This window comes from Physeter macrocephalus, chromosome 19, assembly GCF_002837175.3.
Source record: "Physeter macrocephalus isolate SW-GA chromosome 19, ASM283717v5, whole genome shotgun sequence".
NCBI classification, from domain to species: Eukaryota; Metazoa; Chordata; class Mammalia; order Artiodactyla; family Physeteridae; genus Physeter; species Physeter macrocephalus.
In genome coordinates this window covers 64,311,841-64,326,495 of record NC_041232.1, presented here as the reverse complement: position 1 = coordinate 64,326,495, position 14,655 = coordinate 64,311,841, and the positions used below count along the sequence as shown (strand labels likewise).

Below are 14,655 nucleotides of genomic sequence, written 5' to 3'. Positions count from 1 at the left end.
CCACTATAGAAAGAGTACCAAAGTGTTATTTGGCTTTTAGGTATTAACTACCACCTTGCTCTTGACCAGAAGTACAGCTGTGGTCTCCACCTGTGCTGAGGATCCCTTCTAGGTTTCCTGACCTGTGTTGTTTTCCTGCCTGGGATCCGGAATCTCAGAGCCCGATCACCTGCAATTCGAATCCACATCCTACCCCTGGCCCTAGTTTTTATTGTGCCCAGCCAGGTCGTGTCACTGCCGTACCAGCCCATCTGATTGCCCCCCATCCTAGGGTACCTCAAGTCTAAGCCCCGGTTTCCTGATTTTATTAACAAATTTATCATTACTGGTTGAGTTGGCTGACAAAACAGGCTCTCTCAGCTTTGTTTTAGCTGTAAAATGAGGATAATACCCGCTGTTCCATCAATCTTATATTTGTGAGGCTCAGAGGTTTTATGTGTGAAAATACCTTGTAAATTCCTGTAAAGAACTACGCGAATAAGGTTGTCTTGTGATGATTTATGTCATGAAGATTAACTTAGAGAGCCCACTAACGTTTCTCATGCTTTTAGACCGATTACAAGATATAAAGAGAAAAGTCAATTGGAATGTAGTTAGATCTTCGACTTCACTTCGGGTTAAGGAGGCGCTTTTTCTGCTATTTGATGAACCCTAGAAGAAGGGAGCGAGGTCGGTGGGAGGCCCGGCCAAGGGCGGGGTGAGGACTGCGCAGACTCAGCTTTCCCACTCCCAGAGGAAGTCGTGAGTGCCGGCGTCTATGGTCACCATGGTGACGGGACCAACTTCCGCCCCACTCACCTGCCCCGAGCCCCGCGAGGCGCACCATGGCAACCGGACCTCTGCGTCGCGGAATCTGGTCCCTCAGGTCGCTGTGGTTGGGGAACCGCGGCGGGAGCCGCCCCCAAGCCGAGGGGACTCGAAAATGTACAGCCAGCGATTTGGCATCGTACAGCGAGAGGTTAAGGGCCCCACTCCCAAAGTGGTGATCGTGGTAAGCACGGGATGTGTGTGCGGGACCCTACCGCTTTCTGCGTCTCCCACAACTCAGCGCCCAGCGCAGCCCATCCTGGCCCCCAGCAGGGGCTCTCTCGAGGGAAGCAGGTGTTTGATGCAGCAGCTTGCATTTTGAAAGAGGGAAGGATAAGGTCTCTTGCCCAGCTCTCGTACTCGGTCCCTCCCTACCCCCTAACTCCCCGCGTCATATAATATTTACTTTCTGTATTCGGAGAAACACCACTTGAGGTCTTGAGGGTTTTCAGTCTTCCCAGACTGCTGAAAGAGGTCGTCCCCTTGCAATGCGGAGTGTGTGTCAAGGAAACGGTGCTGGGTCAGGCGGCAGGAAATCTGGGGTCTGGGTTGGCAGTGATGCAGCTGTACGGTCTTGGGCTAGTTCTACACGCCTAGGAAAATCGTCTGTTGAAGGAGTATTGGGCTGTGAGGGGTTGTGAGTGGTTATAGAGCCCTTCCTTTGCTGACTCAATCATAACAGAAGCGTCCCTGCAGGCCTGGGAATAGGAGGTTGGTTTCCTTTAAGGCAGGGGAGGTGGTAGGAGGCCAGGGGAATGCTGCCTGCTGCAGAGTTTGATAGGTCCTGCTCAGAACCCCAGACACTTGGTCCATGCACCTGCATTCCTTTGTTTCTACACACTGGTTTCTACAGGCTAGAAAACCACGTGTAGGTAGGCAATTATAGAGGTATTACTTGAGCCCCTGCTGTGTGCACAGCTCTGTGGAAAATACAGGGGTGAATACAGTGACCCTGGGAGGTTTACCCTTCTTTAGAAGTCTGATCCCTGCCTTCACGTTGCTTATCATCTAACTGCAGAAACAACTTGCTCATGCACAAAACCATCAAAGGTTAACACAGTAGATAATGATGTGCTATATTGTCTGTGTTGGAACATTGTGGAGGAAAGATCAGAGATAATAAAGGGTGCGGTTTTATTATGCTCCATAGTGCACATAGCAGTTCTCAATGCTCCCTCTTCTTTAGGTCCAGGGACTGTAGGATCTGGGTTTGGAAATCAGTAGAGTGGAGTCTTTTACAGTCTGTACGGTTCAAGGTGATCACCATAGACAGACTTTATGAGGGACAGAAATCGATGTACTTTGGGTTCTGTATGTGAACACTGAGCTCAGGGGCTGGGCCATTGGTCAGGTGATATTACTTGTGTTGGGAACCAATAAGGATTTCTGTTCCACCAAATTACCACCAAACCAGAGAAGCAGGCCTATTGAATACTTTAAGTTTATAGAAGAATAAAGAGGAAAAGGAAGAGGTCAGAGCTGGTGTGTCTCAGCTGTCAGAGTGTGATAAGAAGTGTGGATGTTAGAGGTTGCAGAGTTGTGGTGGGAGAAGAATTAAAGCTACCAGAGATGAGACTTGGATGCTAAACAATTCCTCCAGGAGAAGGTGGTGAAAGATGAAATGTCTGAAGTAATGGAGAAGCAAAAGGAGCGGCTATTTGGTGAGTGCCTCCTAGGGACCCAGTTATTTACTTCTTGAAATAATTTTTTAGGAGGACATTTATTTTGCTCATTTTGACAGGTGAGAAAACTGAGACTTAAACAGATTAAGTAACTTGCTCAAGATCACACAATTAGTAATCAGTAGAGGCCAGAATTAAACCTAGGCTGTAAGACATCATTCTTTAAGACATTAAACTGTAAACTGTAATAGTAGAAACTAATTTGAGATGTTGCAGTAACAAAAGCCTTCAGTGACCTTGAAAGTACAGAGTAGTTATTAAACCCTTTGTTCTGAATTTAGCATGGTTTAAGAGTTGCAGTGTCCATTATGGTGGCCACTAGCCACAAATGGCTTTTGAGCACTTGAAGTATGCATAGAGTCACATGTTGAAATGATAATATTTTGGATATATTGTTTAAATAAAAATATATTATTAAAATTAATTTCCCCTGTTTCTTTTTACTTTTTAAAATACAGCTATTAGAAAATGTTATTAAATTACATATCTGGTTTATATTATATTTCTGTTAAACAGGACAGATTTTGATTATCTAATGCTAAGACTCTGCATGGATTGGCACCACCTTGTTGTTAGAGAACTCCAGATCATACCTGTTCATCCAGAGATAGGGTCCTTCCTGACCACAAGGTCCTACACAGGATGCCCAAGCCTTAAAGGGCTTCCTAATCCCCAGCTACTGCTCAGGCTGTTTCTCACCGCCCTCCACCCCCATCCCCTTCTTCAGTCAAAATGTACCTCAGAACCTGGTTCTTGCCCTGACAATTTGACAATTGATTCCTGATGACCTTGGTGCTTGGTTCCTGTTCTCAGCCCATCTGTCTACTGGGAGCTTGGTTCCTATGTATATCGTGCCCAGGGTGCAGTCTTGACCCAGCTCTGCTTTGTTGTCACTGAATCCACATACATAAAATGTTTTATATATTAGAGAACAGTAGTTTGTTAACTAAATCTAGGCTCTAAATAATTTGGATACGAATTAGCTACTTCCCATGATGTAACCCTCAACATCGTCTTTTGTCTCCAACCTACCTCAGCTTTGGTATTATCTTGTTCAACTAATCTAGGTACATGTACCCTGAGCCCTGAATCTTTTCATAAAGTTATCTTCAAATGTTGATTTTCTTTCCCTAGGAGGTTCCCTTACCAAGTCCCAATGCCAGTATTCTGGTAATCCTGACAGTGCTGTTCTAAGTGTAAATGATCAGATTGACTCTGCCACATGAGTTAAAAGTTTTGTTACTGTGAATCAGCACACCAGAGTCTCACTACTCACCTAAGGATGATTTGATAAAACTGGCTGAAAACACAAAGCTCAAGACCATGGATTTCATGGTGGCCCAGGAGGAGCAGGAGTCACATCAAGCCCACCCATAAACATTGTTTCATTCATTCATCTTTCCCATTCATATTGAGAACCTGATGCTGGTAGGCATGTTCATTGCTAGGAATACAGAAATGAAAAAGATATAGTCCTTATGATTTTATTAAATGTGTCAGTATGTATTCACAATGATGTATGCATTTCCAACTTTCTGGTGGAAGTTTGTATAAAATGAACATATTTACAGAAATTCAATTTACCCCAAAATGTCAGGAGCACAGCTCTTACATTAAACTTCTGGGCACAATAGAAATAGGAAAAAAAGTTCTACCACTAGGGTGGTTTTTTTTTTTTTTCCCTTTTCTTTTCCTTCTTTCCCTCCCTCCCTTTCTATCTTCCTTACTTCCTTCTTAGTAAAGGGTTTTTCATTGTCACAACTCGTTATATATTGATATATCCTTATACTTAGATAGTAGTCTTTTAATTGAAAGAATTTTTATGTTGGTAACTATGTTGTCCACCCCTGAGAAACAATGTGGGATAGTTGGTGGCAAGATCAAGGTCAGGAATTAGAAGATCTCTAATTCTTGTTCTATCCAGTTCTGCCCTAACTATTTAAAGCACTTTGAGCAAGTAACTTATCTATTGTTAAGTTATAACTTATCTAGATAATCCAGAGATTATCTAGTCAATTATCTATTGACTAGGTAATCTCTGGAGCCCTGTTCAAATTTTTAACTTTATAATTCCATGAACTTTTACTCAAATGGCATTTGAGAAATATTTGAGACTGATCTGATGACATCTTAGGTATAGGTTCAAAGAATCAAACAAGTCACATCTTAGGCACCTAAGTTGTTTGCGGTTGTAGCAGGATGTATTAGTTTTATATACCAAGTTTTGATTAATATGAGTATTGGTGGAGGTCATGATTAATTGAAAAGATGCAATTGATTTTGGGTCTGTAATAAGTGATAGTTGCTATTTGTTTTCAGAGAGCCAAGCCTCCCAAAGGCCAAGGGACTGAGCATCATCTGGAAAGAATCCGACGCAGCCATCAGAAGCATCATGCTATTTTGGCTTCAATTAAGTCAAACGAGCGGGATCGCTTGAAAGCTGAGTGGGACCAGCACAATGACCGCAAGTTTGTGGACAGTCTTGTGAAAGCAAGAGTCAAGGATGCCATGCAAGGGTTTAGCATCAATACTGAAGAAAGACGAAATAAGTAAGGCTCGTAAACCAGCTGATTCAGACTCTGAAACATTCCTAAAACCACAGTTTGAGATTGATCAATCAAAAATCAAGTGAATTTTTACAGTAGGGATCATGGCTGAGCTATGCGTATTCCTACCAAACAAATAGCTATTGCTTATTTCTATTTTCACTTGTGATAACCTATGTTTGATAGAAAGCAAAAGAACATATTGTTTCAAATTCCTTTATTTTTAATTAAAATCTCATTTTGCTTTTTTGTTGAAGATATACATTACATATCTCATCTGTATGTGATCAAATAAAACATGGCATAGATTAGTATCTTTGCTTTAAATTGCTTTAAATGGCAACTAGTCTTATTTTATGGAATACTGTAATGATTTTTCCTTCTTACAAAATTTATGACTGAATGTGTACTTCTGAAATCAGATTTAACAAAATAAAAATCAGTTAGTGAAATGGTACATGTGGCATGATAGTTTTAATTTCCTTTTCTGTTGTCATTTTGTTTTGTGAACTTAGGTTACGTGAACTTTTAGCATCAGAAGAAAATGAATATTTTATTGAAATGCAATTGCAAGAAGAAACAATTGAGGAGAAAAAAGATAGAATGAGAGAGAAAATCAGATTATTAAGAGAGAAGAAAGAAAAAGAGAGACAGGATTTTGTGGCTGAAAAGCTAGACCAGCAATTCAGGTAATGATATCAGAAAAACACACACACAGAATCTGAAGTTGGCATATTAAAGATTATTTAGGAAAGCTAACTACAGTAAAGTGTATCCTTAAGAGGGTATACACAGTAGTTGTACCTTTAAGTCTTGTTAATTATATATACATCATTGCATAATGCAGATACTGAGGAGTTTTGTTTGTTTTGTGGTGAGAATGCATAAGATTCACTCTCTTAGCATATTTCAAGTATATAATACAGTATTATTGCCTGTAGTCACCATACTGTACATTAGATCCCCAAAACTTATTCATTCATCTTACAACTGAAATTTTATATCCTTTGACCAATATGTTCAGATTTCTCCCACCCCATAACCCCTGAGAACCAGCATTCTACTCTCTGTTTCTGTATGTTCAACTTTTTTTTCTTAGATTCCACATTTAGTGAGATCATACAGTACTTGTCTTTCTCTGTCCGGCTTATGTCACTTAGTATTATATCCTCCAGGTTCATCCATGTCTCAAATGGCAGAATTTTCTTTTTTATGCTGAATAATATTCCATTTCATACTTTCTTTATCCATTCATACGTCAATGGACACTTAATTTGTTTCCATATGGTAGTTCTGGTTTTAATTTTTTGAGGGATCTCCATATTGTTTTTCAGAATGGCGATACCAATTTATATTCCCACCAACAGTGTACAAAGGTGTCCTTTTCTCCACATCCTTGCAGACACTTGTCACCTCTTGTCTTTTTTACAATAGTCATCTGAACAGGTGTGAGGTCATATCTCATTGTGGTTCTGATTTGCATTTTTCTGGTGATTAGTGATGTTTTCACACACTTGTTGGCTGTATGTCTTCTTGGAAAATGTCTATTCAGGACTTTTGCTTATTTTTTTAGTCAGATTATTTGGTGGGTTTTTTTTCTGCTATTGAGTAAAGTGAGTTTCTTATGTATTTTAGATATTAACCCTTAACAGATATATGGTTTGAAAATATTCTCTCCCATTCTGTTGGTTGCCTTTTTGTTTTGTTGATTGTTTCTATTGCTGTGCAGAAGCTTTTTAATTGGATATAGTCCTACTGGTTTATTTTTCATTTTGTTGCCTTTGCTTTTAGTGTCATATCTGAAAAATCGTTGTCAAGACCAATGTCAAGGAGCTTTTTCCCTATGTTTTCTTCTATGTGTTTTACAGTTTCAGGTCTTATGTTTAAATTTTTAATCCATTTTGAGTTAATTTTTTTGAATGGTGTATATAGGGATGCAATTTCATTCTTTTGCATGTAGATATCCAGTTTTGCCAAGATTGTTTATTGAAGAGACTATCCTTTCATCATTGTGTGTTCTTGGCCTCCTTGTAAAAGATTGGTTGACCATATATGCCTGGATTTATTTCTGGGCCCTCTATTCTGTTCCACTGGTCTATGCATCTGTATTTATGCAGCTACCATACTGTTTTGATTATGATAGCTTTGTAATATAGTTGGAAATCAAGGGTGTGATGCTTCCAGCTTTGTTCTTCTTTCTCAAGATTGCTTTGGCTATTCAGGGTCTTTTGTAATTCAGTTGGAATTTGGGGATTTTTCTTTTTCTGTTTCGTGAAAATGCCATTGGAATTTGGATAGGGATTGCACTGAACCTGTAGATCACTTTGCGTAGTATGGACATTTTTTAAAAAATTTATTTATTTATTTATTTATTTATCTTGTTTATTTATTTTTGGCTGCGTTGGGTCTTCGTTGCTGTGTGCGGGCTTTCTCTAGTTGTGGCGAGCGGGGGCTACTCTTCATTGTGGTGCACAGGCTTCTCATTGTGGTGGCTTCTCTTGTTGCGCAGCATGGTCTCTAGGGTGGATGGGCTTCAGTAATTGTGGCTCACGGGCTTAGTTGCTCTGTGGCATGTGGGATCTTCCCAGACCAGGGCTCGAACCTGTGTCTACTACATTGGCAGGTGGATTCTTAACCACTGCGCCACCAGGGAAGCCCCAGTATGGACATTTAAAAAATATTAATTCTTCCAACCCAAGGGACAAAGGATATCTTTCCATTTATTTGAGTCTCCATTTTCTTTCATCAGTGTCTCATAATTTTCAGTGTACAGATCTTTAACCTCCTTGGTTAAATTTATTCTTTCGTATTTTATTGCTTTTGAAACTATTGCAAAAGGGATTGTTTTCTTAATTTCTCTTTCAGATAGTTCATTTTTAGTGTAAAAAATGTAACTGATTTTGTTTGTTGATTTCAAATCCTATAGTTTTACTGAATTCATTGATTAGTTCTAACAGTTTTTGATGGAGTCTTTAGGGTTTTCTATATGCAAGATCATGTCATCTGCAAACGGATAATTTTACTTCTTCCTTTTCATTTTGGATGTCTTTTATTTCTTTTTCTTGCCTAATTGCTCTGGCTAGGATTTCCAGTACTATGTTGAATACAAGTGGCAAGAGTGGGCACCCTTGTCTTATCCCTGATTTTAGAGGAAAAGCCTTCAGTTTTCTACTTTTGAGCATGATGTTAGCTGTGCACTTGTTATATATGGCCTTTATTGTGTTGAGCTACATTCCTTCTATACATAATTTGTTGAGAGTTTTTTTTTTATCGTGAATTTGTCAAACCTTTTTCTGTATTAAGATGATCATATAATTTTTATCCTTCATTCTGTTAATGTGGTATATCACATTTATTGATTTGCATATGTTGAACCATCCTTACATCCCAAGGATAAATTCCACTTGATCATGGTATCTCATTATTTTAATGTGCTGTTAAATTTGCTGTGCTAATATTATATTGAGGATTTTTGCATCTGTGTTATTCAGGGATATTGGAAGTGTTTTCTTCAATTTTTTTGGAGGATTTGGTAGAACTCACCAGTGAAAACATCTGGTCCTGGACTTTTCTTTATTGGAAGATTTTTGATTACTGGTTCAATCTCCTTACTCATTATTGGTCTTTTCAGATTTTCTATTTTGTCGTGATTCAGCCTTGGTAGTTTATATGTGTCTAGGAATTTATCCATTTTTTAGATTATCTAATTTGTTTGCATATAATTGTTCGTAATAGTCTCTCATGATCCCTTGTATTACTGCAGTATCAGTTGTAATGTTTCCTCTTTCATTTCTGATTTTATTTATTCAAGTTTTCTCTCTTTTTTTCCTTAGCTAGTCCAGCTAAAGGTTGTCAATTTTGTTTATCTTTTCAAAAAACCAGCTTTAGTTTCATTGATATGTTTTATCATTTTTCTAGTCTCTATTTCATTTATTTCTGCCCTGATCTTTGTTATTTTCTTCCTTCTGCTTACTTTGGGCTTAGTTTGTTCTTTTTATCGTTCCTTGAGGTTTAAAGTCAGGTTGTTTATTTGAGCTCTTTCTTTTCTCTTAATATAGGTGTTTATTGCTATAAACTTCCCTCTTAAAGCTGCTTTTGTTGCATCCCATAAGTTTGGGTATGTTGTATTTCTGTTTTCATTTAAGATATTTTGTGTGTGTGTGTGGTATGCGGGCCTCCCTCTGTCGTGGCCTCTACCGTTGCGGAGCACAGGCTCCGGACGCGCAGGCTCAGCGGCCATGGCTCACGGGCCCAGCCGCTCCGCGGCATGTGGGATCCTCCCAGACCGGGGCGTGAACCCGGTTCCCCTGCATCGGCAGGCGGACGCGCAACCACTGCGCCACCAGGGAAGCCCCTAAGATATTTTTTGATTTCCCTTTTCATTTCTTCTTTGACCCATTGGTTATTCAGGAGTGTGTTGTTTAATTTCCACATATTTGTTAATTTTCCAGCTTTCTTCTGGTGTTTGGTTTCTAGTTTCATGCCATTGTGGTCAGAAAAGATACTTATATGATTTTAATCTTTTTAAATCTGTTAAGACTTTTTTGTGACCTAGCATGTGATCTATCCTGGAGAATGTTCCATGTGTACTTGAGAAGAATGTGTATTCTGCTGCTATTAGATGGAATGTTCTGTGTATGTCTGTTAGGTGCATTTGATCTAAAGTATGGTTCAATCCAGTGTTTCCTTACTGATTTTCTGTCTGGATGATCTATGCACTGTTGAAAGTGGAGTATTGAAGTCCCCTACTATTACTGCACTGCTGTCTGTTTCTCCTTTGATATCTGTTAATATTTGCTTAACATATTTGTGTGCTCTCATGTTGGGTGCATATACAGATGACCCCTTGAATAACACAGATGTGAACTCTGCAGGTCCACTTAAATGTGGTTTTTTCAATAAATGCAGTACTACATGATCCGGGATTAGTTGAATTCGCAGATGTGGAACCAGGGATGTGGAGGGCTGACTACAGGACTTGAGCATCTGTGGGTTTTGGTATCTGCAGCAGGTCCTCAAACAAATCCCCTGCACATACCAAGGGATGAATCTATATTTATAATTGTTATATCCTCTTGATGAATTGACCCTTTTATCATTATATAATGACTTTCTTTGTCTCTTATTACAGCTTTTGAGTTAAAGTGTATTTTATCTAACATAAGTGTAGCTACCTCTGCTCTCTTTTGGTTTCTACTTGCATGAAATATCTTTTTCTCCATCCCTTCACTTTAAAGGTATGTGTATCCTTAACGCTGAAGCAAGTCTCTTGTAAGCAGCATATTGTTGGATCTTGTTTTTTATCCATTCAGACACTCTGACTAGATAATTTCAAATTACCTGTCTTTGAGTTCTCAGATTTTTTCCTCTGTTTTGTTTGTTCACGCCTGATGTTGATGCTGTCTGTTGGATTTTTCATTTCATTCATTGAATTCTTGAGCTCCGGAATTTCTGTTTGGTTCTTTTTGATGATTTCTATCTCTGTTGAATTTCTCATTTTGTTCCTGTGTTGTTTTCCTGATTTTGTTGCATTGTCTATCTGTGTTCTCTTGTAGCTTACCAACCTTCCTTAAAACAATTGTTTGGAATTCTTCATTAGGTAATTCGTAGAGCTTTATTTCTTTAGGATTGGTTATTAGAAAATCACCGTGTTCCTTTGTTGGTGTATGTTTCCTTGATTTTTTTGTATGCTTCAAAGTCTTGTGTTGCTGTCTTTGCATTTAAAGAAGTATTTACCCCCTCCAGTTTTTACTAGCTGGCCTCAGGAGAGAAATACCGTCACCAATCAGCCCGGCTAGGGATTCTGAGACCTTTCTCAGACCTTTTCTATGGATGCACCTGCTCTACACTTCTTGTTCTCGCGAGTGTATGTAAAGCATAGCCTCACATCCTGTCTTTGGCAGGATCTGGATTCTCTCTACTGGCTGCTAGAGGAGAAGATGCTATAAGGGGCAAAGGGGACACTGGGAAGTGAATTTCAATGGACCATTAATATATTTTCCACTCTCTAGTAAATGTTTTTTGACACAGTAATAAAAATGAAGTTTCATAAGTGGTTTGTGCTCTTAATATACGTATTAATTTGGTAACAATTTTTACAGATTTCATAGAGAGATCTTATATAACTAAGTATACAACTTCAAATTGTATAACTTGCTAGTTAGATGAATTATTAGAATTTTTGAAGAAACAGTTATATCCTGCAACAATATACAGTAGCCCCCCTTCCATCCCCAGTAAATGTCTGAAACTGGGGCGAGTACCAAATTCTGTATATACTATGTTTTTTCCAATACATACAGACCTATGATAAAGTTTAATTTATAAATTAGGCACAGTCAGAGATTAACAACAATAATGAAATAGAACAGTTATAACAATATACTGTAATAAAATTCGTGAATGTGGTCTGTCTCTCTGTCTCAAAATATCTTATTGTACTGTACTCACCCTTCTTCTTGTGATGATGTGAGATGATAAAATGTCTATGTGATAAGTAAGATTAAGTGAAGTGAATGATGTAGATGTTGTGATGTAGCATTAGGCTACTGGCCTTCTGACCACACGTCAGAAGCAGGATCACCTGCTTCGGGTGATCCTGGATCATTGATCCATGACGATGTTGATGGTTGATGTCAGGAGCAGAAAATGTTGACGGTTGAAGATCCCAAGTGGGTGCAAAATTTCATTACGCTACTTAGAACAGAGTGCATTTGAAAAACTTATGAATTGTTTATTTCTGGAGTTTTCCATATAATGTTTTCAGACCACAGTTGATTGTGGGTAATAGAAACTGTAGAAAGTGAAATGGTGGATAAGGGAGACTACCATAATTCATTTGAAATCCAACTGTTTTCAGTGTTTTTAATGTAATACCACCAACTCTTTAATACAGAGCAGCAAATACAGTTTTAATTCATGATAAGGGTGAAGGGGCAGTGTTAAATTTTGATCAAGGATGCTAAATCAGGCCCCATTACTGAAAATATAATTGAGGCTTTAATGTATACATAAAGTGAGATGAAATTTTTCCTCTTCCTCTCCTTTCCCCTCTTCTTCCTTTTAGTATTCCATTGTGTGAATATACCACAATTTATTCATCTTCCAGGTTATAAGCATTTCAGTTATTTCCAGTTTATTCTTTTAAATAAAGCTGCTGTGGACATTCTTGTACGTGTCTTCTGGTGGACAAGCACATTCATTTCTTCTAGGTATATTCAGTGGCATACCTAGAATATTTGACACCCTAGAACGGGTCATTTTTATTGCTCCAAGTCTTCTAAACAACAAAATTATTTTCAGTAATAATAGTGAAATGAAATGAAATGAATAACAGTGACAAGATAATCAGTGATTTAAAATTTTTTTATTTTTAAATAATTATATATTCATAGAAATTGCAAAGATAGTACAAAAATCTCATGTATTCTTACAGTCCCAGTTTCCCCCAATGGTTATATCTTATGTAACTATAACACAATATCCTACAAGGAAATTGACATTGGTATAATGTATGTATATAATTCTGTGCCATTTTATCACATGTGTAGATCCATCTAATCCCCCACCACAATCAAGATACAGAACTGTTCCATCACCACAAAGGTCTCCTTGTGCTCCCCTTTATAGTCACAACCACCACTGTCACCCCCATCATTCCTAACCTCAGGCAACTTCTAATCCCTTTTCTGTCTCCATAATGTCATCATTTCAAGAATTTTATATAAATGGAATCATATGATATGTGATCTTTCAAAATTGGCTTTTTTCAGTCAGTGAATTGCCTTTGAGGTTCATCCAAATTGCTGCATGTATCAATAGTTTGTCCTTTTTATTGCTGAGTAGTATTCCATTGCATGGATGTACTTAAACCATTCACTTAACTATAAACCATTCACTTAAACTATAAACCATTCACTTATTGCAGTACATTTTGATTGTCTCTAGTTTTTAACTATTATGAATGAATCTGATATGAACATTTGTGTACAGATATTTGTGTGAACATAAGTTTTCCTTTCTCTAGGATAATTGCCATATGCTGGGTCTTACATGTATGCTTAATTTTGTACAAAACTGACAAATTGTTTTCCAGTGTGGCCGTACGATTTTATATTTCTACCAGTAATGTGTAAAAGATTAAGTTTTTCCATATCTTTGCCAGCTTTTCATACTGTCACTATTAGAGCACAGGTGTGTAATGATATCTCATTGCCACCTTTACTGGCATTTCCCTAATGGGTGGTGTTGTTGAACAACTTTTCATATGCTTATTTGCCATGTGTACATTCAATTTGGTGAAGTGTCTCTTCATATCTTTTCCCATTTTCTAATTGGATTAGCTGTTAAGTTTTGAAAATTCTTTGTATATTCCAGATATGAGTCCTTTGTAGGATATGTGGTTTCAAAGTATTTTTTCCTAGTCTGTAGCTTGTTTTTTTTTCCTCTTGGCGGTGTCTTTCACAGAGAAAAAGTTGGTACATCATGAAAAAAACTTTTTAAATCCCCTACCCCTGTATTGCCTTTCCTCCCTTCCCTCTCCCCACTGGTAACCACTAGTTTGTTCTCTATATCTGTGAGTCTGCTTCTTTTTTGTTATATTCATTAGTTTCTTGTATTTTTTTGGATTCCACATGTAAGTGATATCATACAGTATTTGTAATTCTCTGTTTGACTTATTTCACTTAGCATAATGCTCTCCAAGTCCATCCATGTTGCTGCAAATGGCAAAATGTCATTCTTTTTTATGGCTGAGTAGTATTCCATTGTATATATATGCCATATCTTCTTTATCTATTCATCTGTTAATGGACACTTAGGTTGCCTCCATATCTTGACATTTATAAATAATGCTACTATGAACATTTTGGTGTGTGTGTCCTTTTGAATTAGTGTTTGTTTTTTTATTTTTGGATATGTACCCAGGACTGGAATTGCTGGGTCATATGGTAGTTCTGTTTTTACTTTTCAGAGAAACCTTCATGCTGTTTTCCACAGTGGCTGCACTAATTTACATTGCTACCAATAGTGCAACATCATTGCCAACATTGTTATTTATGTTCTTTTTGATGATAGCCACTCTTTTTTTTTAACATCTTTGTTGGAGTATAATTGCTTTATAATGTTGTGTTAGTTTCTGCTGTATAAGAAAGTGAATCAGCTATACGTATACATATATCCCTATATCCCCTCCCTCTTGCATCTCCCTCCCACCCTGCCTATCCCACCCCTCTAGGTGGTCACAAAGCACTGAGCTAATCTCCCTGTGCTATTCAGCTGCTTCCCACTAGCTATCTATTTTACATTTGGTAGTGTATATATGTCCATGCCACTCTCTCACTTCATCCCAGCTTACCCTTCCTCCTCCCTGTGTCCTTGAGTCCATTCTCTATGTCTGCATCTTTATTCCTGTCCTGCCACTAGTTTCTTCAGAACCACTTTTTTCTTTTTTAGATTCCATATATATGTGTTAGCATATGGTATTTGTTTTTCTCTTTCTGACTTACTTCACTCTGTATGACAGACTCTAGGTCCATCCACCTCACTATAAATAACTCAATTTCATTTCTTTTTATGGCTAATATTCCATTGTATATATGTGCCACATCTTCTTTATCCAT

General features: G+C 38.0%; 1 protein-coding gene across 3 annotated transcripts in view; it reads left to right on the top strand.

Moving 5' to 3' along the window:
- The first annotated feature begins 47 nt into the window (after positions 1-47).
- CFAP53 (cilia and flagella associated protein 53) overlaps positions 48-14,655 on the top strand; it is a 77,474-nt gene continuing 62,866 nt past the window's right edge. The window contains exons 1-4 of one of the 3 annotated variants that reach the window (XM_028480141.2): positions 932-991; positions 3,624-3,917; positions 4,809-5,038; positions 5,551-5,724. In XM_028480141.2, the coding sequence (XP_028335942.1) occupies positions 3,912-3,917; positions 4,809-5,038; positions 5,551-5,724 (410 nt within the window). In that variant the 5' untranslated portion in view covers positions 932-991; positions 3,624-3,911. Of the gene's footprint in view, positions 992-2,924; positions 3,918-4,808; positions 5,039-5,550; positions 5,725-14,655 lie in introns of those variants that run through there. The other 2 variants (XM_024132193.3, XM_028480140.2) reach the window with 2 other exon arrangements.